The sequence below is a fragment of the Panulirus ornatus genome, chromosome 11 (assembly GCF_036320965.1).
Source record: "Panulirus ornatus isolate Po-2019 chromosome 11, ASM3632096v1, whole genome shotgun sequence".
Classification (NCBI taxonomy): domain Eukaryota; kingdom Metazoa; phylum Arthropoda; class Malacostraca; order Decapoda; family Palinuridae; genus Panulirus; species Panulirus ornatus.
The window spans coordinates 52,921,432-52,948,584 of NC_092234.1; the positions used below are offsets into that span (position 1 = coordinate 52,921,432).

The following is a 27,153-nucleotide window of genomic DNA, read 5'->3' on the forward strand; positions in this document are numbered from 1 at the left end:
AATTGATGTTATTTGGTTTGAAATAACCTTTTTTTGTCCACTCTTAAAGTGTTCCTCAAGAAAGCATCATGCCTCATATCCTTATTATTCTCATAGAAACCTATTGGATTTATCAAGATTGCTGAGGGAACCTTTTATTTTCACACCTTCCTTCAAACCCCTCTTGGGATTTAGATTTTCATTATTGGCTCATCTTGAGCTTTACACCAGAGCATGCAGTGTGAGGAGATGCTTTTATCTTGGCCTTCCTTGGAAGTTCTTCATTGAAGGAAATTTAGGAGGAGAAAAATTGGTATCCGTCATCCACCGTTGTCAAACATTACTTAGTTTAGATGTTGTGGATTTACCCATTGTGGCTCTGGGGATTCCTTGATCAGGTCAGTCAGATTACATTGTTCCTCCAACATGCTATTAAGGTATTTTTTTTGCATTGGGAGTAATCTTATATGAAAGTTTTTCTCTAACCCTCCTCCTTCATGCAGATATGCTCTCATGTTTGTGGGACAGACTGGAGAGGAGAGAAATAAAGGTTTTGAAAACTGAAAACCCTTTTATCTCTGGATTTCTTACTCTGCCCTACTTTACCCTCCTTTTCTATAAAATCTTTTCATTGTACCTCTTGTGACTGCCTTGGGTTGTTACCTGGAGTCTGTGAATTGTGAGCTCTGAGGAACTGATAGGAGATGGGTTGATGATATCAGCTAGTTGGTGATTGCTGATTAGCTGAGGATAGACCTGTATCCTGAGTGAACTGCTACAAATACCTTTGAGTAGTTCGTGAAGGGTGACCAAAGGCTGGTCCCTCTTCACTAAATCATGAGGGTAGAAAGAGTCCTGACATGTATATTCCCAGGGAACATATTTCATACTAACAGAACACTTCATCAGAGAGAAAAGATTTTTAAGATTTTCAGAACTTACGTTTTCTTTCTTTTCAGAGTTAGAAGCACAAATTGAATCTCTCCGAGACACACAACGGAAATACTCTCAGATTTTACGATTAGCGAGAGCTTTGTCTTCACATTTTTATCATGTTGTTCAGACACAACAGCAGCTTGGTGATGCCTTTGCAGATCTAGCACAGGTAAAAGATTCTATTTTCTTTTACTGGTAGACTTTCTTATGGCTTTGATTGTGCTGGTCTAAAAACATTTGGATGTTGTTAAGGTTAAATTAACCATTACACAGCAGGACAAAAGTAAGATAAGATACTGACAAAGTATTATAAATACCTTTGTGGCATGCAAAATTAAGAGATGCTGACAAGGTATTACAAAACATTTTTGCTAGAATATTTCAGTGCTGAGTGAGAGGTTGAAGGGGTTAGGGCTGATGCATCTGACAGCTCGTGATTAAAAGGAAGGACATAGAGGTGTTGTTTCATTCTCTTGAAATTGGTTTCAAACCCTCCTCTTATTTCATACACATTGATGGTGAATAACGTTTTGTAAGAATGTGTGTTGGTTTGGCAGCATTAGAAATGTGAAGAGTTAGAGAAATATATAAAAAAGAACAGAACCTTATAATAGAAAAGAAACTCTACATGAGGTGTTTATTATAAGAATTGAAGGAGCAATTCATTGACCACAAAAAGTGTATGGCAACTTAGCATAGTGGTTATGTTATTGATAGTTAGGTGAAGGAAGATTTTATTTTGTTGTGTTTTAGTAAAGGAAATGAAAATCTGTAGAAGGTTCCTGTTTGTCAGTTATCTTTATCATTATTTTTCTTTTGGGTATTGTTATTTTTCTTTATGGGCATTGGATCACTCATAGAATGTCTGCTTATTTTTTTGCACATACTGACCTGATGTGTGGTATGCTAAAGTGGTGTGAGGTGATGTGATCAGGTAAGTAATAAAAGGGTAAGAGTGAGTTGTGGTAATAAAAAAAATGTGGTTGAGAAAGCTGAAGAGAGTGTTTTTGAATGGTTTGGACATTTGGAGAGAATGAGTGAGGAAAGGTTGACAAAGAAGCTACTTGTGTCAGAAGTGGATAGGACAAAAGAATGTGGAGACCAAATTTTGATTTTGAGTGAGAAGTACCTGAATATGGAGGATGGTAAAAGGCATGCAAGGAATAGAGTGAATTGGTACAATGTGGTTTACAACAGTCAATGTGCTATCAGTGGACTGAACCAGGGCATGTGAAGCAGCAGTGGGAACTATGGAAAGGTCTATGGGGTCTGGTTGTGGATAGGGGGCTGTGGTTTTAGTTCATTGCACATTACACAGAGAATGGATATGAGTGAATGTGGCCTTTCTTAGTCTGTTCTTGATGCTGCCTCACTTATGTGGGAAACAGTGAACAGGTATAAAAAAATCACACTGTATTATGGACATTATTCAGTTGTGCTTCCTTTTTTATTTATATGTATTCAGCCATATAAATGACAGGAGTACTTACAGAAGAATAAGTTTTCTTTGTGTGATTTACAAGATTGTTACCTTATTATAATGTAAGCAAGATTACCAAAGTCTATGACTGTGAAAAAGAGGATTAGGGTAAAAAAGGGTATAAGGTCCCAATTTTTAAGCATGATAGGGAATAAGGTGTTTATAGTAGATTTTTGCATTGCAAGTTTTGAAAAATACTTTAGATGCCACATTCGTTAATACAGGAAAACTTTGTAGTTCATGGATAGATTGAATATAAATGGATTTTGGAAGTTTTGATGCAGGAATGTCTACAGAAGACTTTTAATGCTATGGAGAGCCTTTGGAATGGAGCCTACTTTAGAGTAGGGTGAGTGATGTGAAATAAAGTTGGGAGTACATAATGTAGTTTTTTGTCTTTGTAATGTAGTTTTTTAAAACTGTAAGTCTTATTGTAATACAGTATCTGTTTGAACTGGAAAGAACTGGGAGCCATGATAGGAGCATGGCAGTAGGATGGTGAATGTTTAGGGTAAAGCCACGTAAGGAAGAAGAGTTAGTAGTGCTTAGAAGGCTATAGGTTGTGAGCTTGTGTGGATTTTGCATGACACTTGGATGGTGGTATATTTTTTCCATATATGTTTGCATATGAATTTTTTTTTTTTTTTACATATATATGTGTAAAGAAGGATAGTGATAATGATAATGAAAGGGAAAAACATGGAAGTGTGAGGAGGTAGTGGTAGATAGAAGGGCACACATGAATGATACAGGAAAAAATGGTATAGATGAATATCAAATCACCTGGAGTTCATTGGTGACAGCATGGAGAAGATGTAGACTGACGAAATGAGCATAATTTGGTAATGAAACTGCTAAGTATAGAGTGGACAGCACTCGATAGAACTCCATCCTTTTAATTTTGTGGTTGGCAGCTTGATGTGTTTACTGGATGGGGATTAGACTGCTTTGGTGAGTGGCTTAATTAGCTTTATAGAATGCCCTATATTATGTAGATTTGAACACTTTCTCAATTTTTCCTAACAAGCATATCCCTGGAGTTGGGAAATGAAATAAAAAGATTATTTTTCAAAAGAATATTAGAAGCCTTATGATAGTCACAGCCATTTTAAACCAAGTGCAGTGGTAGACATCTTAAGCTCTTTGTTTTAGCAGATTGGGGCCTTCTTAGAGGTAATGAATATGTTCCCCCATGATGATCTGTGGGTAACTAATTAATTATTTTTATGTGCACTAATTAGAGTTCTAGGTAACTTACATATTTATGCCTCAAGAAAACAGTGGACTTTTCAGATGTGGGAAGGAATTTTAGACAGGCTTATGTTTTTGCACTTTCCTGGAGTGCACTTATGATTTCCCACTTTGGTGACTTGTGGGTAACTGAATGGTTTGAGGATTTTCCTGTAAGCTAATTGGAATGACAGGTGACTTATGGGGTATATTCATGTTTTAGAAAACATCAACCTGTTTACACATCGATAGGTAATTAGAAGACATAAGTACACACCCTCAGCACTTCTCAAGATAAATGTATGAGGGTTAATTGGAAAGTTCTATTTCATCATACTTATTCACCGTTTCCTGGGTAGTGAGGTAGGGCTAGGAAGAGATAAAGAAGGGTTTCATTTGTTTCCTTCTCTTGCAGCTGCGTATAATGCCCTATATCCACCGCCAAGCCCCACAGATCTTTCCATAGATCTCTTATTGCTTCCTATGCCCTGGTTCAGCCCATTAACAGCACTTTGCCCCCAGTAAAGCACGTTGTTCATATCTGCTCTGTCTTATGTACAGCTTAGACCCTCCTGTATGTTCAGGCCCTGATTTCTCAAAGCATCTACCACACCATCTTTCCATTATCATTTCATTCTCCCCTTTATCATTATCCTTTCTGACATGAATACTTTTTGAGTTATCATCTTCTCACTCATCCTCTACATATGTCTAAACCACCGCAGCATACCCTATTTTGTTGTCTCAACCATAGTCATCTTATTACCATGCCTTTCGTACCCAATCATTTCTGACTCGATCAACTCTCTGCTCACCACATTTTGTCCTTAAGCATTTCATTTCCAAGCACACCCTCTTCTATAATTTTTGATCTAGGTCTGTGCTTCTCATCCAAGCAATACAGTTGGAACTCCTGTATTACCAAACATACCCAGACACCCTCATGCATCAGTTTTTGCACTTTCTCACTTGAGTCTTAGGCTAGAGCTGCATCATCAGCAAACAGCTACCAACTCATCTCCCAGGCCCCTCCACCCCCAGCAGCCTGCAGACCTGCCCTTGTTTCCAAAACCTTTGCATTTGTCTCCCTCACCATCCCATTCAGTCATGGTGACATCACACACCCTTGTCACCTTCATCTGGAACCACTCACCCCTCTCTCTTGTTACTCATTGCTTTTCTCCCACATCATATATTTGTAATGCCTTCCACAAGCCATCCTCATCATCCTTATCTACACTTTTTTCCAGATCTATTAATGCTACTTAAGCTCCACAGAAAGCAAATAACTGATTCACATGTCTTGTACCTCTCCTAAAAGCACATTGTTCCTCCCAAGTTTAAGACTCCTGCAGGCCACTACCCTCCCCAACATCACTTTTCCATACAACTTTCTAGGTATACTAAACAAATTTGTATCTGTATAATTTGAACATTCGCATATGTTCCCTCTGCCTTTGAACACTGATATTGTACATACATTCTGCCAGTCCTCAGGGACATGAATTACATATGATTTCTTTAAAGTCGAGAGAATTTGTGAATAAAAGCAAGGTTATTAAGATTAGCAGTGAAAAGTGAGGTTATTTGGAGTGTGACTTTGAATAGAGAGAACTTAGAGGATGTGGAGTGTTTTAGATACCTGGGAGTGGATATGACAGTGATTGGAACCATGGAAATGAAGTGAGCCATAGGGTGTGTGAGGGAGGCAAAGGTCTTAGATGCATTGAGGGATGTGTGGAAAAGTCACTGTCTTTAAGGGTATGGATAGGTATGTTTGATGGTATAGTGGTCCTGTTAGTGCTCTATGGATGAGGTACAGGCCTTACAGAGAAATGTAAAGGATAGGGTGATTGTACTGGAAATGAAATGTTTGAGGACATTTTGTGGTGAGGAGGGTTGATTGAATAGGAAATGATAGGATAAGAGAGAGGTGTGGTAGAAAGAGTATGCATGAGAGAAATGAAGATTGTTTGCTGAAATGGTCTGGACTCATGGAGTGAGGTGGCTAAGAGGATGCTCACGTCAGAAGTACATGGAACAAGAAAAAGGGGGACACTAAGGAGTTGGAAAGATAGAGTGAAAGATGCTTTGAAGGCTTGAGACCTGAACTTGCAGGAGAGTGTGAGGCTTGCAAGGGATAAAGTAAATTGGAGTAATGTTGTTTATAGGAAAACGTTGGGGAGACCAAGAAAGGGCCTGTTGTGGATAGGGTTCTCCAATTTTGGTGCATTATTAATATTAGCTAGATGTTGGATGTGACTGAATGTCATTTTCTTTGTGTGTTCCTAGCAATACCTAGCTGACTTGGGAACTAGATAACATATATGTAGAATAAAAATCATTGAACTTGAAAATATGTATTGTATGAGGAATGATTTTTTATGTTATAGAGGGAAAGATACTAGCTTGGAGTTCCCAAGAAAAAATGGGATTACAGCAAATAATATTGTATAACTATTGAAACACCGCATTCAGAAATGATTTTTAATGGACTGATTGAGGTGCAATTTTGTACACATCTTAAGGATCACAGGGATATTAGAAGAGAAATGTGTGAATCAAGAACTTTATTATTTCTTCCTAATTGTAGCCTTTGTGTTTTTTTTTTTTACAGAAATCACCAGAACTTCAGGAGGAGTTTATTTACAATGCAGAAACTCAAAGGACCCTTACTAAAAATGGAGAGACTCTTCTTGGTGCACTGAATTTTTTTGTGTCATCAGTTAACACATTATGTAACAAGACAATGGAAGACACTTTATTAACTGTCAAGCAGTATGAAGCTTCAAGGTATGATAAGCATGACTTTTTCCTATGGAAGACATTTATGAATTATCAAGCAGTGTGAAACTTCTAGATATGATGAGCATAAATTTTTCCTTGGTATCTATCCACTCCCCTTTAAATGTGCTGAGTTTTTATGCCCACCATTCCACTTGCTTTGACATTCACATCCATGATTGCTGAGGTGAACTACCCATAAACTAAGTGTAACCTCTTAAAATCCTTATCCTTTGAAACAAACGCTCCCAACCACCTCCTACAGCACTTGACCTCTCCAGGGATCATGTTCTGCTCACCAGTAATACATACAAGGACCAACTGGAGCACTATACATGAACTGTCTTCTGACCACATGCCCGTCCAGATAATACTCCATTTGGCAAACCCAACCGCCTGAAATACTTACACAAACAACAGGAAAACATTTTGGCCAGCCTTCTCACAGTACATGGACACAAAGCTCTAGAATTTCACTATAGGTGGTTTCCCATCTGTAGATCATGCAGTCTCACTTTTCATCATCATCTCCAACCAAACTAGCAAAAGCACATACTACAAGAGCATAGAAAGAAATGTAATCTAAACTTCTTCCCACAAGTGAAGAAACTAGGTCTTACAGAATCACTCACCATCAACAGAAATCAGAGAGGGAATCCATACTGTAAATAGCATCATCATTAACCAAGACTGAAAACCACACTGAAAACTAGTATTCCTTCTTGAAAACAATGAACTACCACAAGACCCAGAGCAACCAACTGTGGCACATATTAAAGAAGAACCACTCTTATTGCACCAATCCAGCTTCCACTCATGAAGCACTTCTCACACATTCCAATGAATACCTTCTCCCAAAGAACATCTAAACATATTCAAGGAACACCACTCAAAAATCAGCTGCAAACCAGCCTCACACATAAACAGGAAAGTCATGAAGAATTTAAACAAAACTCCCCCCCCCCCTCCTGAAACAACCACTCATCCATCCTTAATTCCCACTGATACAAGCAGTGAAATTAGAATCATAAGGAACTCTCATGGTACAGGCCATGATAATATAACATTCTTCCACACAAAAACTTTGGCCCATTTGCTGTCGAAGTACTTACAGATATCTTCAGCCACTCCTGGCTATACAACAAAATCTGTAATATTTGGAAACCTGCCAAACATAAACCAATCCTAAAGCATTTCAGACCAAAAGCAAATATAACAAAGCTACAAACCAAACCAAACAGTGCATTGTAGACAATCACTGGTTGCAAAATGACCAGAAATGCCCAGCATCTTCTCAACGAAACAAATATCCTCCCAATATAGTCCCAGCTTAACATGCCCAGCACTCAATTCTATGCAGCAGCACTATACCCTTCCGACACAAACCACACTGTGCTTCACACTTTGGTAACCTCTCCTCTCAGATATTCCCTTATCCTACAAACAAAACATTGTCTAAACACATACATACCAAGATAACCCAACAACCACTGAACATCTTACACCCCAGCACAGTCTTAAATGTTTGTCCAGCCCACCAGACATAAACCATCAGAAGCTCTACTCCCTAAAAATTAGTTACACTCTCTTCCATCTATGCTGTGGGTATCTGCTATCACTACAACACTACAAATAGAGCACTTACTTCTGGGTTGCCCTATGCCCTATGCTCTCTGCACAGTGACACACTCAACATCACACATCACTATACTTATTACCTACGGTTATGTGACCAGCTCTTAGAATGCTACAGGAGCCTCATAAAGATAGAAGAGACCCCCTGAGGTAGAAAGTAAGTACAGTGTCTGCTGAAACTTTGTTTGCCTCTGTATATTTCCAAAGGTGATGTCACACTTACATTTTAGTAATTTGTCACTACCATCTGCGGATGTTTGGGCATGAATTTGGCAAAATTCCAGAAGTATTCTTGGCCTATATTTTGGGCCCATGAGTCTTGACCTCCTGAATGAGGCAAGGCACTGTTGAGTTGTTACAGGAAGCAAGCTGGACTCATCTGGTTCCAGTAGTTCTTGATTGGGGTTAAGGTCTTGGAAGTTTCCAGGCCATTCCAGCAGTTGAATGTTTTTCTCTGATAACCAGTTCAATACCTTTCTAGCCTTATGGCATGGAGTATTCTTTTGCATTAAGAGATCATACCTTTGAGCTTCATAAAAAGGAAGGAGATGGTCCTCTAGCACCTTACCACTAAAGCAACCTCAGATCATCAAAATATCTGGGTGTTTCACTGTCTTCACTGTGAAGCTGGTCATATGAGCAGGCACCCTTCAGCCTGCTCACTCTTCTCTCCCTTTTATTGCACACTTAAAGGAACTTTTGATAGAAAACATCACCTTACCTCACTGTTGCTCACTTTTGTCCTTATATTTCTTTGGAAATGTGTGTTGTTTCCATTTCATATCCATCAGCAGGGGTTTGGCAGCTAGCTTGTGGGAGGGAATGTGAAGGTCCTTTTGCATATGATATTGACTGAGTTTTTTGAGAAGTTTCCTAGAAGATTTGAATAGCCTTCATTTCAGCAGCTGAAATATAGGGTTGTTTCATTTTAGTTTATCTGTAAATATGGAAATCTTCCTAGGGTGACCAGGAATAGGTTTTGTTGGTGGGATGTTGATGTCAGGGAGGCCATGAGCACTGGCAAATAGCTGCCTATGTGTTATGAGCATCTAATGCACCTAGATGTCTCATGTATACCTACATTTTCTTGCTTCCAGGCAAGAATTTGTGCTTTTTCTTTCTTAGAAATGTAATATCCAACCATCGTAAAGAACAGGTGGAAGAAATACAGTGCCCAAAAGAAAAATTCCCCAAATGAAATAGCAGCCAGGAGTAAAGAAAGAACATCATTCCCTAAAGATAGCCTGAGACACACTGAAGTGGGTTGCTGGTGCTCACTTCATTAAAAATGTTAGTCTAGGTGACCAGGAGTATGATGATTTCACCCTGAGGGTGTTGTATGTGTACACTCACAATAACCCATAGCAGTGCATTGCCTTTGAAAATATATAGGGGTGAACAGGGTTTTTTGTGGACACTAGAAGGGGCGGGAGTAAGGGGGCTGGAAACCCCCCCATCATGTGTATCAGCTTCAAAAAAATGGAATAGAAGGAGGAGCCAAGTGGGGAGTCATCTCAAAGGCTTAGGCTGGAGTATCTAAATGTGTCTGGATGTATCCAAGATAAGTGACTAACTGCTTAAGCAATGGTAGTATGTTTGAGGAAAGAAACCAGGGTGTTCTGGCTCTGAGTGAAACAAAACTCAAGGGGAAATGGAATAAGTCAGTGAGTCAGTTGTTATTTGCTGATGATGTAGCACTGATGACTGTTTTGAGTGAGAAACTGTAGAAGTTGGTGACTGAGGTTGGAAGTATGTGTGAAAGGAGGAACTTGAGGGTGAATGTGAATAAAAGCAAGGTTATTAGGTTCGGTAGGCTTGAGGGACAAGTTAGATGGGATATAAGTGTGAATGGAGAAAAATTGGAGGAAGTGAAGTGTTTTAGTTATCTGGGAGTGGACTTGGCAGCGAATGAACCCATGGAAGCGGAAATGAATCATAGTGTAGGAGAGGGGGCGAAGGTTCTGGGAGCACCAAAGAACATGTGGAAAGAGAGAATGTTATCTTGGAGGGCAAAAATGGGTATGTTTGAAGGAATAGTAGTCCCAACAATATCATATGGTTGTGAGGCTTGGGCTATAGATAGCGTTGTGCAGAGGAGGGTGGATGTGTTGGAAATGAAATATTTGAGGACAATATTTGGTGTGAGGGGGTTTGACTGAATAAGTAATGAAGGCATAGCAGCCAACCATTATGTTTTTGCCATATTTGTTACTTTTTTAGATAAATACAGCAGTACCGTTTTTCTTAGTAAAATGCATTTTTTTTTAATTCTGGTCGTATGTTCATGTATTGTGTATGTAATGTATAGGAAGTTCACGGGAGTGCAGTGTTCAAAATATAGTGTAGGTTCTCACTGCGCACACAAGTGCTAATGCAGTGTACAAAATAAGTCGGACATTGGTCAATTTCCAAACATTTTGCAGAAATGACCGCACAAATTGCTGCACAATTGGTCTTATCGTCTTATCATATCTTTAGCTTGTGTAACCAGGCTAGAGGAGACGGGAGCGGGGGGCCGGAAATCCTCCCCTCCTTGTATTAACTTTCTAAAATGGGAAACAGAAGAAGGAGTCACGCGGGGAGTGATCATCCTCCTCGAAGGCTCAGAGTGGGGTGCCTAAATGTGTGTGGATGTAACCAAGATGTGAAAAAAGGAGAGATAGGTAGTATGTTTGAGGAAAGGAACCTGGATGTTTTGGCTCTGAGTGAAACGAAGCTCAAGGGTAAAGGGGAAGAGTGGTTTGGAAATGTCTGGGGAGTGAAGTCAGGGGTTAGTGAGAGGATAAGAGCAAGGGAAGGAGTAGCAATACTCCTGAAACAGGAGTTGTGGGAGTATGTGATAGAATGTAAGAAAGTAAATTCTCGATTAATATGGGTAAAATTGAAAGTTGATGGAGAGAGGTGGGTGATTATTGGTGCATATGCACCTGGGCATGAGAAGAAAGATCATGAGAGGCAAGTGTTTTGGGAGCAGCTAAATGAGTGTGTTAGCGGTTTTGATGCACGAGACCGGGTTATAGTGATGGGTGATTTGAATGCAAAGGTGAGTAATGTGGCAGTTGAGGGAATAATTGGTATGCATGGGGTGTTCAGTGTTGTAAATGGAAATGGTGAAGAGCTTGTAGATTTATGTGCTGAAAAAGGACTGATGATTGGGAATACCTGGTTTAAAAAGCGAGATATACATAAGTATACTTATGTAAGTAGGAGAGATGGCCAGAGAGCGTTATTGGATTACGTGTTAATTGACAGGCGTGCGAAAGAGAGACTTTTGGATGTTAATGTGCTGAGAGGTGCAACTGGAGGGATGTCTGATCATTATCTTGTGGAGGCTAAGGTGAAGATTAGTATGGGTTTTCAGAAAAGAGGAGTGAATGTTGGGGTGAAGAAGGTGGTGAGAGTAAGTGAGCTTGGGAAGGAGACCTGTGTGGGGAAGTACCAGGAGAGACTGTGTACAGAATGGAAAAAGGTGAGAACAATGGAAGTAAGGGGAGTCGGGGAGGAATGGGATGTATTTAGGGAATCAGTGATGGATTGCGCAAAAGATGCTTGTGGCATGAGAAGAGTGGGAGGTGGGCTGTTTAGAAAGGGTAGTGAGTGGTGGGATGAAGAAGTAAGAGTATTAGTGAAAGAGAAGAGAGAGGCATTTGGACGATTTTTGCAGGGAAAAAATGCAATTGAGTGGGAGAAGTATAAAAGAAAGAGACAGGAGGTCAAGAGAAAGGTGCAAGAGGTGAAAAAAAGGGCAAATGAGAGTTGGGGTGAGAGACTATCAGTAAATTTTAGGGAGAATAAAAAGATGTTCTGGAAGGAGGTAAATAGGGTGCGTAAGACAAGGGAGCAAATGGGAACTTCAGTGAAGGGCGTAAATGGGGAGGTGATAACAAGTAGCGGTGATGTGAGAAGGAGATGGAATGAGTATTTTGAAGGTTTGTTGAATGTGTCTGATGACAGAGTGGCAGATATAGGGTGTTTTGGTCGAGGTGGTGTGCAAAGTGAGAGGGTTAGGGAAAATGATTTGGTAAACAGAGAAGAGGTAGTAAAAGCTTTGCGGAAGATGAAAGCCGGCAAGGCAGCAGGTTTGGATGGTATTGCAGTGGAATTTATTAAGAAAGGGGGTGACTGTATTGTTGACTGGTTGGTAAGGTTATTTAATGTATGTATGACTCATGGTGAGGTGCCTGAGGATTGGCGGAATGCGTGCATAGTGCCATTGTACAAAGGCAAAGGGGATAAGAGTGAGTGCTCAAATTACAGAGGTATAAGTTTGTTGAGTATTCCTGGTAAATTATATGGGAGGGTATTGATTGAGAGGGTGAAGGCATGTACAGAGCATCAGATTGGGGAAGAGCAGTGCGGTTTCAGAAGTGGTAGAGGATGTGTGGATCAGGTGTTTGCTTTGAAGAATGTATGTGAGAAATACTTAGAAAAGCAAATGGATTTGTATGTAGCATTTATGGATCTGGAGAAGGCATATGATAGAGTTGATAGAGATGCTCTGTGGAAGGTATTAAGAATATATGGCGTGGGAGGCAAGTTGTTAGAAGCAGTGAAAAGTTTTTATCGAGGATGTAAGGCATGTGTACGTGTAGGAAGAGAGGAAAGTGATTGGTTCTCAGTGAATGTAGGTTTGCGGCAGGGGTGTGTGATGTCTCCATGGTTGTTTAATTTGTTTATGGATGGGGTTGTAAGGGAGGTAAATGCAAGAGTCCTGGAAAGAGGGGCAAGTATGAAGTCTGTTGGGGATGAGAGAGCTTGGGAAGTGAGTCAATTGTTGTTCGCTGATGATACAGCGCTGGTGGCTGATTCATGTGAGAAACTGCAGAAGCTGGTGACTGAGTTTGGTAAAGTGTGTGGAAGAAGAAAGTTGAGAGTAAATGTGAATAAGAGCAAGGTTATTAGGTACAGTAGGGGTGAGGGTCAAGTCAATTGGGAGGTGAGTTTGAATGGAGAAAAACTGGAGGAAGTGAAGTGTTTTAGATATCTGGGAGTGGATCTGTCAGCGGATGGAACCATGGAAGCGGAAGTGGATCATAGGGTGGGGGAGGGGGCGAAAATTTTGGGAGCCTTGAAAAATGTGTGGAAGTCGAGAACATTATCTCGGAAAGCAAAAATGGGTATGTTTGAGGGAATAGTGGTTCCAACAATGCTGTATGGTTGCGAGGCGTGGGCTATGGATAGAGATGTGCGCAGGAGGATGGATGTGCTGGAAATGAGATGTTTGAGGACAATGTGTGGTGTGAGGTGGTTTGATCGAGTAAGTAACGTAAGGGTAAGAGAGATGTGTGGAAATAAAAAGAGCGTGGTTGAGAGAGCAGAAGAGGGTGTTTTGAAATGGTTTGGGCACATGGAGAGAATGAGTGAGGAGAGATTGACCAAGAGGATATATGTGTCGGAGGTGGAGGGAACGAGGAGAAGAGGGAGACCAAATTGGAGGTGGAAAGATGGAGTGAAAAAGATTTTGTGTGATCGGGGCCTGAACATGCAGGAGGGTGAAAGGAGGGCAAGAAATAGAGTGAATTGGAGTCATGTGGTATACAGGGGTTGACGTGCTGTCAGTGGATTGAAGCAAGGCATGTGAAGCGTCTGGGGTAAACCATGGAAAGCTGTGTAGGTATGTATATTTGCGTGTGTGGACGTGTGTATGTACATGTGTATGGGGGGGGGGTTGGGCCATTTCTTTCGTCTGTTTCCTTGCGCTACCTCGCAAACGCGGGAGACAGCGACAAAGTATAAAAAAAAAAAAAAAAAAAAAAACCAGGCTAGTCCTACTCCTAGGTCAGGCCCTCCTGAGGCTTCAAAAAGTTGCATAAAATTATGTATAGAAGTGGATAAGAAGTTACTAGTTCCCTTCCATCTATTGCTGTTCTTCATAGTAGTAAAATTTAATTTACTAAGATTTTCTAGCATTGACAGATCATTCTGCTCTGCTTTGTCAAGCCCCCAGTGACTACAAGTTATCCATCACCTGAACAGTGCAGTTATAGGGAAAAAACAATTAACGACCAAATGAGGATCTCATCTTGGAGAATGATGTAAAGCATTCTCATCAAAACAAGGAAGAATTCTTCACATCACTCAGGAAATACTTTGTTTGTGAAAGTGATTACGTGCTCAAGAAGTTCACCTTGAAGAATGAGCTGATTCAGAATGCAATTGTTGCTGATCCAAGGAAGAGAAAGGATGCAAAGTTTGCATCAGTGCTCTACTTTGTGAAGAAATTCCACTTCATGGAAGAGCAGATAGATGAGCTTGGACTTGAATTTGCTCCCCACCAGGTAGTTCAGCTTGAAGGTGTATATCTTCAAAGAGCTGATGTGTTGTGGGTGATCATTTCACAACTAAGAGACATATCTTCTTATAAGGAAAAGTATGTACATATTCCCAGAATCATGTTTGCTTTCCTGTCAGTTGCTTAAAGCACTGCTGAAGATGAGAGAATTTTCAGTCTGGTAAGAAAACACTCCACTGAATTATGCCCAAGTCTAGGCACTCAAACATTGTCAGATTTCCTTGCATAGAAAGTGTATAGCTGTGCTAAAAAAACAGTTGTCATTGAGTGAAGTTCAGTGAAAGGCTTGTGGAGAATTGCAAATAGGTAACCACAGCTTATATCAAAAAGCATTCTAGCAAGGACTGAATATATATAGGCAAACAGATGTTTGAACCTCTGTTGACTTAGTTCGAGGACTGTAAATGAAACGCCATTGACTTGATACTTTGTTGGTTTTAAAGTGAAAATTTGTGGATTGTCTACATGTAGATAAACAAATAGAGATACCAGCTTGAGCACTGGACATCACAATTTCCTGTATTGAAAGTGCAGCCTGTATTACATATGGTTGTAAGTTTTGTCTTGCAAAATTCCTTTTTTAACTAAAAATTCATTATTTTTGCCATGTTACTTTTTTATTTGACAGGGTTGGCAGCTCTGTGAAAGGGTAAGAGGGGTGTCATAATTGAAAGTTTTTAGAGACGACAGACGAGGGTGTTTTAAAATGGTGTGGACATGTGGAGTGAATGAGTGAGGAAAGGTTGACAGAGATATGTATATGTCAGAAGTGGAGGGAACAAGGAGAACAGGGAGACCAAATTGGAGATGGAAGGATAATTCCATTCCTGCTCCACAGGAAACAGCATCACTACCCCCTGCTTCAGTGAGATAGTGCCAGGAAAAGACAAAAAGGCCACATTCGTTCACACTCAGTCTCTAGCTGTCATGTGTAATACATAGAAACCACAGCTCCCTATCCCCATCCAAGCCCCACAGACCTTTCCATTGTTTACCCCAAACAACTTACATGCCTTGGATCAGCATGTTGACCCCAGTATACATCATTCCAGTTCACTCCATACATGTATATGTCTGTGTATGTGTATGTAAATGTATGTATATTTTTAAATGTTGATATGTATATGTATAATTGGTATACATGGGGTGTTCAGTGTTGTAAATGGAAATGGTGAAGAGCTTGTAGATTTATGTGCTGAAAAAGGACTGATGATTGGGAATACCTGGTTTAAAAAGCGAGATATACATAAGTATACTTATGTAAGTAGGAGAGATGGCCAGAGAGCGTTATTGGATTACGTGTTAATTGACAGGCGTGCGAAAGAGAGACTTTTGGATGTTAATGTGCTGAGAGGTGCAACTGGAGGGATGTCTGATCATTATCTTGTGGAGGCTAAGGTGAAGATTTGTATGGGTTTTCAGAAAAGAAGAGTGAATGTTGGGGTGAAGAGGGTGGTGAGAGTAAGTGAGCTTGGGAAGGAGACCTGTGTGAGGAAGTACCAGGAGAGACTGAGTACAGAATGGAAAAAGGTGAGAACAATGGAAGTAAGGGGAGTGGGGGAGGAATGGGATGTATTTAGGGAATCAGTGATGGATTGCGCAAAAGATGCTTGTGGCATGAGAAGAGTGGGAGGTGGGTTGATTAGAAAGGGTAGTGAGTGGTGGGATGAAGAAGTAAGAGTATTAGTGAAAGAGAAGAGAGAGGCATTTGGACAATTTTTGCAGGGAAAAAATGCAATTGAGTGGGAGATGTATAAAAGAAAGAGACAGGAGGTCAAGAGAAAGGTGCAAGAGGTAAAAAAAAGGGCAAATGAGAGTTGGGGTGAGAGAGTATCATTAAATTTTAGGGAGAATAAAAAGATGTTCTGGAAGGAGGTAAATAAAGTGCGTAAGACAAGGGAGCAAATGGGAACTTCAGTGAAGGGCGCAAATGGGGAGGTGATAACAAGTAGTGGTGATGTGAGAAGGAGATGGAGTGAGTATTTTGAAGGTTTGTTGAATGTGTTTGATGATAGAGTGGCAGATATAGGGTGTTTTGGTCGAGGTGGTGTGCAAAGTGAGAGGGTTAGGGAAAATGATTTGGTAAACAGAGAAGAGGTAGTGAAAGCTTTGCGGAAGATGAAAGCCGGCAAGGCAGCAGGTTTGGATGGTATTGCAGTGGAATTTATTAAAAAAGGGGGTGACTGTATTGTTGACTGGTTGGTAAGGTTATTTAATGTATGTATGACTCATGGTGAGGTGCCTGAGGATTGGCGGAATGCGTGCATAGTGCCATTGTACAAAGGCAAAGGGGATAAGAGTGAGTGCTCAAATTACAGAGGTATAAGTTTGTTGAGTATTCCTGGTAAATTATATGGGAGGGTATTGATTGAGAGGGTGAAGGCATGTACAGAGCATCAGATTGGGGAAGAGCAGTGTGGTTTCAGAAGTGGTAGAGGATGTGTGGATCAGGTGTTTGCTTTGAAGAATGTATGTGAGAAATACTTAGAAAAGCAAATGGATTTGTATGTAGCATTTATGGATCTGGAGAAGGCATATGATAGAGTTGATAGAGATGCTCTGTGGAAGGTATTAAGAATATATGGTGTGGGAGGAAAGTTGTTAGAAGCAGTGAAAAGTTTTTATCGAGGATGTAAGGCATGTGTACGTGTAGGAAGAGAGGAAAGTGATTGGTTCTCAGTGAATGTAGGTTTGCGGCAGGGGTGTGTGATGTCTCCATGGTTGTTTAATTTGTTTATGGATGGGGTTGTTAGGGAGGTAAATGCAAGAGTTTTGGAAAGAGGGGCAAGTATGAAGTCTGTTGGGGATGAGAGAGCTTGGGAAGTGAGTCAGTTGTTGTTCGCTGATGATACAGCGCTGGTGGCTGATTCATGTGAGAAACTGCAGAAGCTGGTGACTGAGTTTGGTAAAGTGTGTGGAAGAAGAAAGTTAAGAGTAAATGTGAATAAGAGCAAGGTTATTAGGTACAGTAGGGTTGAGGGTCAAGTCAATTGGGAGGTGAGTTTGAATGGAGAAAAACTGGAGGAAGTGAAGTGTTTTAGATATCTGGCAGTGGATCTGGCAGCGGATGGAACCATGGAAGCGGAAGTGGATCATAGGGTGGGGGAGGGGGCGAAAATTCTGGGGGCCTTGAAGAATGTGTGGAAGTCGAGAACATTATCTCGGAAAGCAAAAATGGGTATGTTTGAAGGAATAGTGGTTCCAACAATGTTGTATGGTTGCGAGGCGTGGGCTATGGATAGAGTTGTGCGCAGGAGGATGGATGTGCTGGAAATGAGATGTTTGAGGACAATGTGTGGTGTGAGGTGGTTTGATCGAGTGAGTAACGTAAGGGTAAGAGAGATGTGTGGAAATAAAAAGAGCGTGGTTGAGAGAGCAGAAGAGGGTGTTTTGAAGTGGTTTGGGCACATGGAGAGAATGAGTGAGGAAAGATTGACCAAGAGGATATATGTGTCGGAGGTGGAGGGAACGAGGAGAAGAGGGAGACCAAATTGGAGGTGGAAAGATGGAGTGAAAAAGATTTTGTGTGATCGGGGCCTGAACATGCAGGAGGGTGAAAGGAGGGCAAGGAATAGAGTGAATTGGAGCGATGTGGTATACCGGGGTTGACGTGCTGTCAGTGGATTGAATCAAGGCATGTGAAGCGTCTGGGGTAAACCATGGAAAGCTGTGTAGGTATGTATATTTGTGTGTGTGGACGTATGTATATACATGTGTATGGGGGGGGGTTGGGCCATTTCTTTTGTCTGTTTCCTTGCGCTGCCTCGCAAACGCGGGAGACAGCGACAAAGTATAATAAAAAAAAAAATAAAAATGTATATGTATGTATATGCGTGTGTATGGGTGTTTATGTGTATAAATATGTATATGAGTGGATGGGCCACCTGTTTCCTGATGCTACCTCATTGATGTGGAAAACAGCGATCAAGTATAATAAATAGATATCATCAGGGGAGATACAAGAATGAGATAGAAGACATAGTAGTTGATATACGAAGACATAGTTGATATACTAGATGTAGCACTTGGAGCTTATCGTGTTTCATTTTCCTGAGGTTTTCTGCATATACAGATGCTTCCCGATGTATGATGGTTTGACTTATGATTAACGACTTCATGGTGGTGCGATATTCAATACTTTATTACAAAATAGGCTTTGTTTTTAGATGATTTTCTCCAACCATAGGCTAATGTAAGTGTTCTGAGAATGTTTAAGGTATGCTAGGCTAAGCTATGATACTGGGGAGGTTAGATGTACGGTATTGAATGTACATATTGAATGTACTTTTGGCTTACAATATTCAACTTATGATGGGTTTATTGGAATGTAACCTCATTGTAAGTCGAGGAGCATCTGTATATATTGCTTGTCTAATTTTTTAAGTGATGCATGGAGATAGCAAACTATAGGCTGTAGCCATTATCATTTGGTAAGATTAGTGCTTTTCTGTTTTATAAAGGAACTCTTTACAACCTGCTTTTTGCCAGACGTATGAATGATGTTGATTGTTAGAGGACTGTGAATACTGGAAGGTACACTGCTTTCTCACCCATTTCATTTTTTGCTTCCTTCTAGATGTTTCAGAATTATTTATGTGGGTAAAATGTCTGAAACAGTGATGCTAGTGACAACTGTCAGAATGATAGTTAAAGTTTCTGTGCTTAGTTCACAACTAGCTAATACTCAGTAGACAGTCACTTGAGTTAAGTTGATCATCACTTTGTAATATAGTTTGAACTTCTATCTTTTGGGTAGTCCCACTTCATGACTGGTAGATCATTAAAGTGTTCCCTAGCTTATTTCTTTTTAAATCTCTTACAGTCATTGCTAGACTTTTACACTTTTTGTCTGCAGGGTTGAGTATGATGCCTACCGGAGTGACTTGGAGATGCTTACACAACAACCACGTTCTGAAGTGAGCTCCATTAAGCTAGAAGAAGCCCAGCGGAATTTCAATGGACATAAGGCTCACTATGATAGGCTTAGAGCAGACGTAGCCATTAAACTTAAATTCTTGGATGAAAATAAGGTATGATGTTAAGATAAGTGCAGGTTAGTACCATTTCTGTGATTTATCATGAATATGATTGAATACTTATAGAATGTGGTCCAGTAACTGAAAATTTGAGAGGGTATAAGCAAATGGAAAAAATGGAAGTATAAAGCATGAATTAATGATTGCAAGACAGCCTTTTAGGACCAAGTAAAAGATTATTTATGGACATTGGATACAAGAAATTTATAACTGGGGTCAACTTAAGGATGGGTTGCTTTGATAACTTTTTTCCCAACACTTAGAAGGTTTGGAACTCTACCCTCTCATGATGTCTTTCTTAATAACTAGGACCTGGCACTTTTTGAGACAGTTTTTTCTCATCATTGTAGTCTTTCATCTAGAAGGAAGGTACCATGCTTAACTTGCCAAGAAAATGATATACAGTAAATATTTGCAGCATTTTATTTTGTAGAAGAGTGCTGTTTTCACGTATTCATATGATTAATTTCAGTAGGTATGCTGAAGACCATTTAGGAAGTGATTATTAAAGTATATAATTTGTTTTGATGTCCAAAATATATAGTGTCAAATGTATTCTACTTTTGTTATTTTATACTAATTAGCTATTATTTTTCTACAGGTGAAAGTAATGCATAAGCAGTTACTCTTGTTCCACAATGCTGTATCTGCATACTTTAGTGGCAACCAAACTGCTCTTGAAGCCACCCTCAAGCAGTTCAACATCAAATTGCGCAGCCCTAACACAGCACCTCCATCGTGGTTGGAGCAGTGAGTTATCCTTGCTGTATCTTACTGCTTAACTGCTCACTGCATTCTTTAGGGCATTCCTTTTACTTCGCATTCTTTCAGATTGTGCACTGTTTGCTTTGCATTTCATTCATGATTGTATTGGTATGAATTGTTGGGATACTTTTGGGGATTCCTTAGTCGTTTTGCTTTACCCTAAGAGCTATTCAAACTTCCTTTCAGAGGTTATGATAATATATATGCAGGATTTAATTGTAAAGGAAAGTTATGATACTGTATTTGTCACTCTATAGATTATTGTTGGGACACAAGATAGATTATTTACACCAAGCTAAGTAAAGTAGAATGCCAATGGGCAAGAATGGAACACAGTATATTGTCTGTGTCTGTGTAACTGGGGTAATTAGCTTTGTGCATACCAAGATTTGATACTCTCTCTGCTGCTTGAACAGTGGGGGTTGAACCAAGTTTCTCAGGTTACAGATGTCATACGTCACTTGCTGCATCACACTGCCCTTTAAATAGGTGGAACTTCAAAAGTGTAAGCTGGTAGAGGTTTTATTACTTTTATTTTTCATTGATATTCACAGTTTTTAAAAGAGCCCAAGACGACTAAGGGATTTCTTCTTTATTTTATTGATGGCTTTGGTTTAATGACTAAGAAGTTTCTTTATTTATTGGATGCCTTTTGGTTTTAATGAGCAAATATTTTATTATTTACTTGTTCATCTGATAAACATTATCTATTAAAGGTGAATTAATCAAATTTGTATATACCGAGTGATAAGAGATTTCTTAGGTTTTGTGACGGCTACAGTAAGTATTTAGAAAGCTGCTTGTGTTGATGACATAGGTACCAGCTGGGCAGTTGGAGCATCCCACCTCTGTAAATGGCTCAGGTGCTTTGGCCTGCTTCTTGACTCAGTTTTGTGTATTTTCCTCTGGCTTTTTGGCAATAAGGTATTTAAGCCTCACTGCTTTCACTCCTTTGCCTGTATAGTGAGACAGGTATTGTACTAAGTTATAGGAATCATTGAGTTGTGTTTCAGTCTGCATACTTCTAAGCCAGTTGAGATGTATTAAGCCAAAGCACCCTACCATCTCCTGGTCTAGTGTTAACTTTGGTTTTATAATCTTTATCAGATCATCTGTTACTTCTAACCAAGAAATATGAAAAATTGTTGCTTTTGTCCCCACTGTGACTTAGCAATAAAAAATTTCTATAGTTTGTTACTGTGTCTCTTGTTACCATCATTAAGCATATATTTTTAATAAATACTTATATATTGTTTTGTGGACAGCTGCGTGAGGATGTATGTTGTACGAATTATGTATCATAGAACAAGTAGTGAGTCACAAAGCTTCAACACTTTGCCCCAAATTTCTGGTAAAGGAGTGTAAAAACCATTCAGCTTAATAGTACTGCTAACATATATTCATTTATTTTCTATTTTATTTATTGTGTCACAGATGATATTACCTACCAAGAATGTTAGCCAGTTTACAACTTGCTAATTTCATCATCTATGTACATGATATTTGTGCAGGTAGTAGAATGTATCTCCTTGCAGGTCTAATAGTTTTTTGGATTTAGCTCAAAAATCAAGTGCAAATGTCATGGGTATAGTTAGAGAGAGTAAAGAATGGTGGAACATAGCAAAGTAGTCAAAACATTAACCTTTTCACTGTGGATATTACACTTATGGTCTATCTCATGCTCTTTCTTGCTTACACTACAGACACTACAAACATATTTAATCTTTCTAAATTGTTACCTGAGGTTTTTGAAAATAAATATTTGTTAATATTCGTAAGTGCTACCCACCATGTGATTACATGCAGCAGGTGAGTTATTTTCCCTTGTTTGGTATAACTATTCTTTAAGATGATGAGGAGAGCAGCACGACTACATCACACTGTTGTGGCATCAGAAAAGTCCATTGTAAGTTTTATGGATGTTTGTATGCATAATTTCATTCAATTCATGCAAAATAAATATTATGTAATTTGATATGGTCCAACAAAAACACTAGTATATTCTATTGTCATGTCGTAATAGAAGAAAGAAAACTCGATAGCATACTCATACGTTTGATAGCACTGGCTCACAGACATCGCACACACTGCATTTTAATGTTATGAACAGTTGAATCAAACTAAGATTTTCATTTTTTATTAGGGATAAGTACTCTGTTCACTGCCATAGTCATTACACAACATTTTTTTCTCTGAAAGTCCACAAGTGGTGCTGCTGGGTCATAAGTGTTCCACAGTGAAAGGATTAAAGTACAAAGACATGAAAGAAAAGTGACTGATTCCAGAAATGATTGCTATAGAAATGATTAGATTGTTAATGGTTAATGTCATTAGACTTTGTCATTGATTATATTACACAAATAACAAGCTGGGGAGTTTTGAGTAATGAGATAGGCTTAGTTACTTGTACCCAAGTTATATTTTAGTAGTGACGAACTCAAATTGAAATAATTCTGCTTAAGTAATGTATCCATTTTAATGCCAGTGGATGCAGGGACAAGGAATGTCCTTCTGTTCGTTTTAACCTCCTCCTTCATATGCTTGACAAGTTTGCTGTTGCCATAGTACCTTAGTTAAATGAAAAGGTGAAGTTTAAGATATGCCTACTTGTAGAGTACAGAGTCCCTCATATTATTAAGATAGCAGTCATCCTCAGTTCAGTAAACTAATTTGATATGAGTGCCTGAATATCTGTTATGGGTGAAAAGTGTGTATGCTATTCTAGGACACATTATCTTTGCTGTTGTGAAAGAAAATAGTATGATACTTTTTGGTTGTAATCCATGTTATCAAAAATCAGAGATTACAGTTGTCCAATCAGGTGCCTTTTGAGAGTGGTGCACTGAGACTGTATTTTGCTTGTGGAGCAATAGATTTTAAAACATTAAATACTAAGGGAAATTAATTTTTTTTTTTGTATGGGAGACAAAACTTATGGATCACGTAACAAAAGTCCACAGTATCACAGTTCACCAGTGATCTATAAATGAAATGGGATATGCTATATCTAAGTGAAGAAACTTTACATTTCGACCTTTTAAGTTTTAGGGGAAAGCTAAGATTTATGTTGATAAAAATTTAGACCTTTATTATTGGAAGTCACTAGGGTAAGACATACTCCAGTATTAGCCTTAATATTCTTGAATATCTCATGATAATTTCCTCACATCACTAATTCGTCTATCTCTAAGTAGTAGAAGTAAAAAAAAAGCCTGGTGGCATTTTCAAGTGAGAAACTGTAAAAGTTAGTGTCTAAGTTTGGGAGAATGTGTGAAAGGAGAAAGTTGAAAGTATATAGGAATAAAAGCAATGTTATTTGGGTTGACAGTGGAAAGAGAGAGGTTAGTTGTAGTGTGAGTTTGAATGGATAGAGGAAGTGGAATGTTTTAAGATACCTTGGAGTGGATATGACAGTGAATGGAACAATGAAGCTAAAGAAAGCCATTTGATGGGTAAGGGGTCTAAGGTCCTAGGAACATTGAGATGTGTGAAAAGAGAAATCCTTGTTGGTGAGGGTAAGGATGGATATTTTTCGTGGTATAGTAGTTTCAACACTAGTGTTTGGATATAAGGTGTGGTCATAAATGAAAAAAGAACATGGAAGAGGACAGATGAATTTGAAATGAAATGTTTGAGGACAATATTTGATGAGGTGGGTTTATTAAATAAGAAATGAGAGGGTAAGAGAGAGGTGTATGAGAGAACTGAAGAGGGTGTGCTGATATGTTTTATATAAATATGATGTAAGAAGTTGAAGAAACAAAGAAAATGGGAAAACCATGGAGGGAGGTGGAAGGATGGAGCAAAAGATGCTTCGAAGGTTTAGGGTCCGAACATGCAGTAGGGTGTTAGGCATGCAAGGGATAAAACAAAATGGAGCGATATGGTGCATAGGGTTTTACTTGTAAGTGGGCTGCACTAGGGCATATATGGTGGACTTAGGAAATCAGAGAAGGTTTAAGGGGTCTGTTGGTGGGCAGGGGACTCTGATTTCCGTGCATTTTACATAACAGTTAGAAAGTGGATGTGAGCGAATGAGGCTATGTCATTTCCTCTTCATGGTGTTACCTCATTAATGCAGGAAATGGCAAATATGAGTAGAAAAAATTTAAGAATTTCTTTTTCCTTAAATGTTTACCATTTCCTATTTTAGCAAGGTAGCACTGGGAACTGATGAAGAATGGCCTCATTTGCTCATGCCCATTCTTTAGTTGTCATATATGATGCTTTGAAACCAGAGCTCTCAGTCCACAATCAGACCCCACGGATCTTTCTGTAGTTTCTCCCGGTCATTTCGTATGCCCTGTTTCAGCCCATTGACTTAATGGTTTAGAAATCTGAAGATATGAAGAGAATAACTCAGAAGAGTTTGCAAAAGAGGATATTTGAGTTAGAATTGGAGGGGGTAAGAAGAATGGGGAGACCAAATTAGAGATGGAAAGATGGAGTGAAAAATTTGTGAGTGATTGGGGCCTGAATATGCAGGAGGGTGAACTGGAGCATTGTGGTAAACAGGGGTTGATGTGTAAAGCAGCCAGAGTAAGTCAAGGAAAGGTCTGTAGAGCCTGATTGTGGATAGTGGGCTGTGGTTTTAGTACATTACATATTACAGCTAGAGAATGGATTTGAGTGAGTGTGGCCTTTCTTCCTCTGTTCTTGATGCTACTCACTAACCTTGGGATTGATGACCAATTAAGAGTATATGGTGTGGGAGGTAAGTTGCTAGATGCAGTGAAAAGTTTTTACCAAGGATGTAAGGCATGTGTACGAGTAGGAAGAGAGGAAAGTGATTGGTTTCCAGTGAATGTTGGTCTGCAGCATGGATGTGTGATGTCCCCATGGTTGTGTAATTTGTTTATGGATGGGGTGGTTAGGGAGGTATATGCAAGAGTTTTGGAGAGGGGTGAGTATGCATTCCGTTGGGGATGAGAGGGCCTGGGACATGAGTCAGTTGTTCGCCAATGATACAGCTCTGGTGGCTGATTCAGGTGCAGAAGTTGGTGACTGAGTTTGGAAAAGTATGTGAAAATAGAAAGTTGAGAGTAAATATGAATGAGCAAGTTTTATTAGGTTCAGTAGGGTTGAGGGACAAGTTACTTGGGATGTAAGTTTGAATGGAGAAAAATTAAAGGAAGTGAAGGGTTTTAGATATCTGGGTGTGGACATAGCAGTGAATGGAACCTTGGAAGCAGAAGTGAGTCACAGGGTGGGGGAGGGAGCACTGAAGAATGTGTGGAAGGAGAGAACGTTATCTTGGTGAGTAAAAGTGGGTATGTTCGAAGGAATAGTATTTCCAGCAATGTTATATGGTTGCGAGGCATGGGCTATAGATAGGGTTGTACAGAGGAGGGTGGATATGTTGGAAATGAAATGTTTGAGGACAATATGTAGTGTGAGGTGGTTTGATAGAGTAAGTAATGAAAGGGGAAGAGAGATGTGTGGAAACGAAAAGAATATGGTTGAGAGAGCTGAAAAGGGTGTTTTGAAATGGTTTGGACATATGGAGAGAATGAATGAGGAAAGACTGACAAAGAGGATATATGTGTCAGAGGTGGAGGGAACAAGGAGAAGTAGGAGACCAAATTGGAGGTGGAAGGATGGAGTGAGAAAGATTTTGAGGAATGGGATGTATTTAGGGAATCAGTGATGGATTGCGCAAAAGATGCTTGTGGCATGAGAAGAGTGGGAGGTGGGTTGATTAGAAAGGGTAGTGAGTGGTGGGATGAAGAAGTAAGATTATTAGTGAAAGAGAAGAGAGAGGCATTTGGATTATTTTTGCAGGGAAAAAATGCAATTGAGTAGGAGATGTATAAAAGAAAGAGACAGGAGGTCAAGAGAAAGGTGCAAGAGGTGAAAAAGAGGGCAAATGAGAGTTGGGGTGAGAGAGTATCAGTAAATTTTAGGGAGAATAAAAAGATGTTCTGGAAGGAGGTAAATAAAGTGCGTAAGACAAGGGAGCAAATGGGAACTTCAGTGAAGGGCGCAAATGGGGAGGTGATAACAAGTAGTGGGGATGTGAGAAGGAGATGGAGTGAGTATTTTGAAGGTTTGTTGAATGTGTTAGATGATAGAGTGGCAGATATAGGGTGTCTTGGTCGAGGTGGTGTGCAAAGTGAGAGGGTTAGGGAAAATGATTTGGTAAACAGAGAAGAGGTAGTAAAAGCTTTGCAGAAGATGAAAGCCGGCAAGGCAGCAGGTTTTGATGGTATTGCAGTGGAATTTATTAAAAAAGGGGGTGACTATTATTGACTGGTTGGTAAGGTTATTTAATGTATGTATGACTCATGGTGAGGTGCCTGAGGATTGGAGGAATGCGTGCATAGTGCCATTGTACAAAGGCAAAGGGGATAAGAGTGAGTGCTCAAATTACAGAGGTATAAGTTTGTTGAGTATTCCTGGTAAATTATATGGGAGGGTATTGATTGAGAGGGTGAAGGCATGTACAGAGCATCAGATTAGGGAAGAGCAGTGTGGTTTCAGAGGTGGTAGAGGATATGTGGATCAGGTGTTTGCTTTGAAGAATGTATGTGAGAAATACTTAGAAAAGCAAATGGATTTGTATGTAGCATTTATGGATCTGGAGAAGGCATATGATAGAGTTGATAGAGATGCTCTGTGGAAGGTATTAAGAATATATGGTGTGGGAGGCAGGTTGTTAGAAGCAGTGAAAAGTTTTTATCGAGGATGTATGGCATGTGTACGTGTAGGAAGAGAGGAAAGTGATTGGTTCTCAGTGAATGTAGGTTTGCGGCAGGGGTGTGTGATGTCTCCATGGTTGTTTAATTTGTTTATGGATGGGGTTGTTAGGGAGGTAAATGCAAGAGTTTTGGAAAGAGGGGCAAGTATGAAGTCTGTTGGGGATGAGAGAGCTTGGGAAGTGAGTCAGTTGTTGTTCGCTGATGATACAGCGCTGGTGGCGGATTCATGTGAGAAACTGCAGAAGCTGGTGACTGAGTTTGGTAAAGTGTGTGAAAGAAGAAAGTTAAGAGTAAATGTGAATAAGAGCAAGGTTATTA

General features: G+C 39.6%; 2 protein-coding genes across 7 annotated transcripts in view; one reads left to right on the forward strand and one right to left on the reverse strand.

The window, feature by feature from the left end:
* The window catches only part of Arfip (ADP ribosylation factor interacting protein arfaptin), a 128,831-nt gene that overhangs the window by 46,339 nt on the left and 55,339 nt on the right, over positions 1–27,153 (forward strand). For all 6 annotated transcript variants that reach the window (XM_071667058.1, XM_071667060.1, XM_071667057.1 and 3 more), the window contains exons 4-7: positions 939–1,084; positions 6,243–6,418; positions 19,192–19,366; positions 19,974–20,122. In XM_071667058.1, coding sequence (XP_071523159.1) covers positions 939–1,084; positions 6,243–6,418; positions 19,192–19,366; positions 19,974–20,122 — 646 coding nt within the window. The remainder of the gene's footprint in view (positions 1–938; positions 1,085–6,242; positions 6,419–19,191; positions 19,367–19,973; positions 20,123–27,153) is intronic.
* Positions 6,182–27,153, reverse strand: part of Cwc25 (CWC25 spliceosome associated protein homolog) — a 630,779-nt gene continuing 609,807 nt past the window's right edge. Inside the window, exon 9 of the mRNA XM_071667054.1 lies at positions 6,182–8,949. The gene's annotated coding sequence lies outside the window, so the exon portion shown is untranslated. The remainder of the gene's footprint in view (positions 8,950–27,153) is intronic.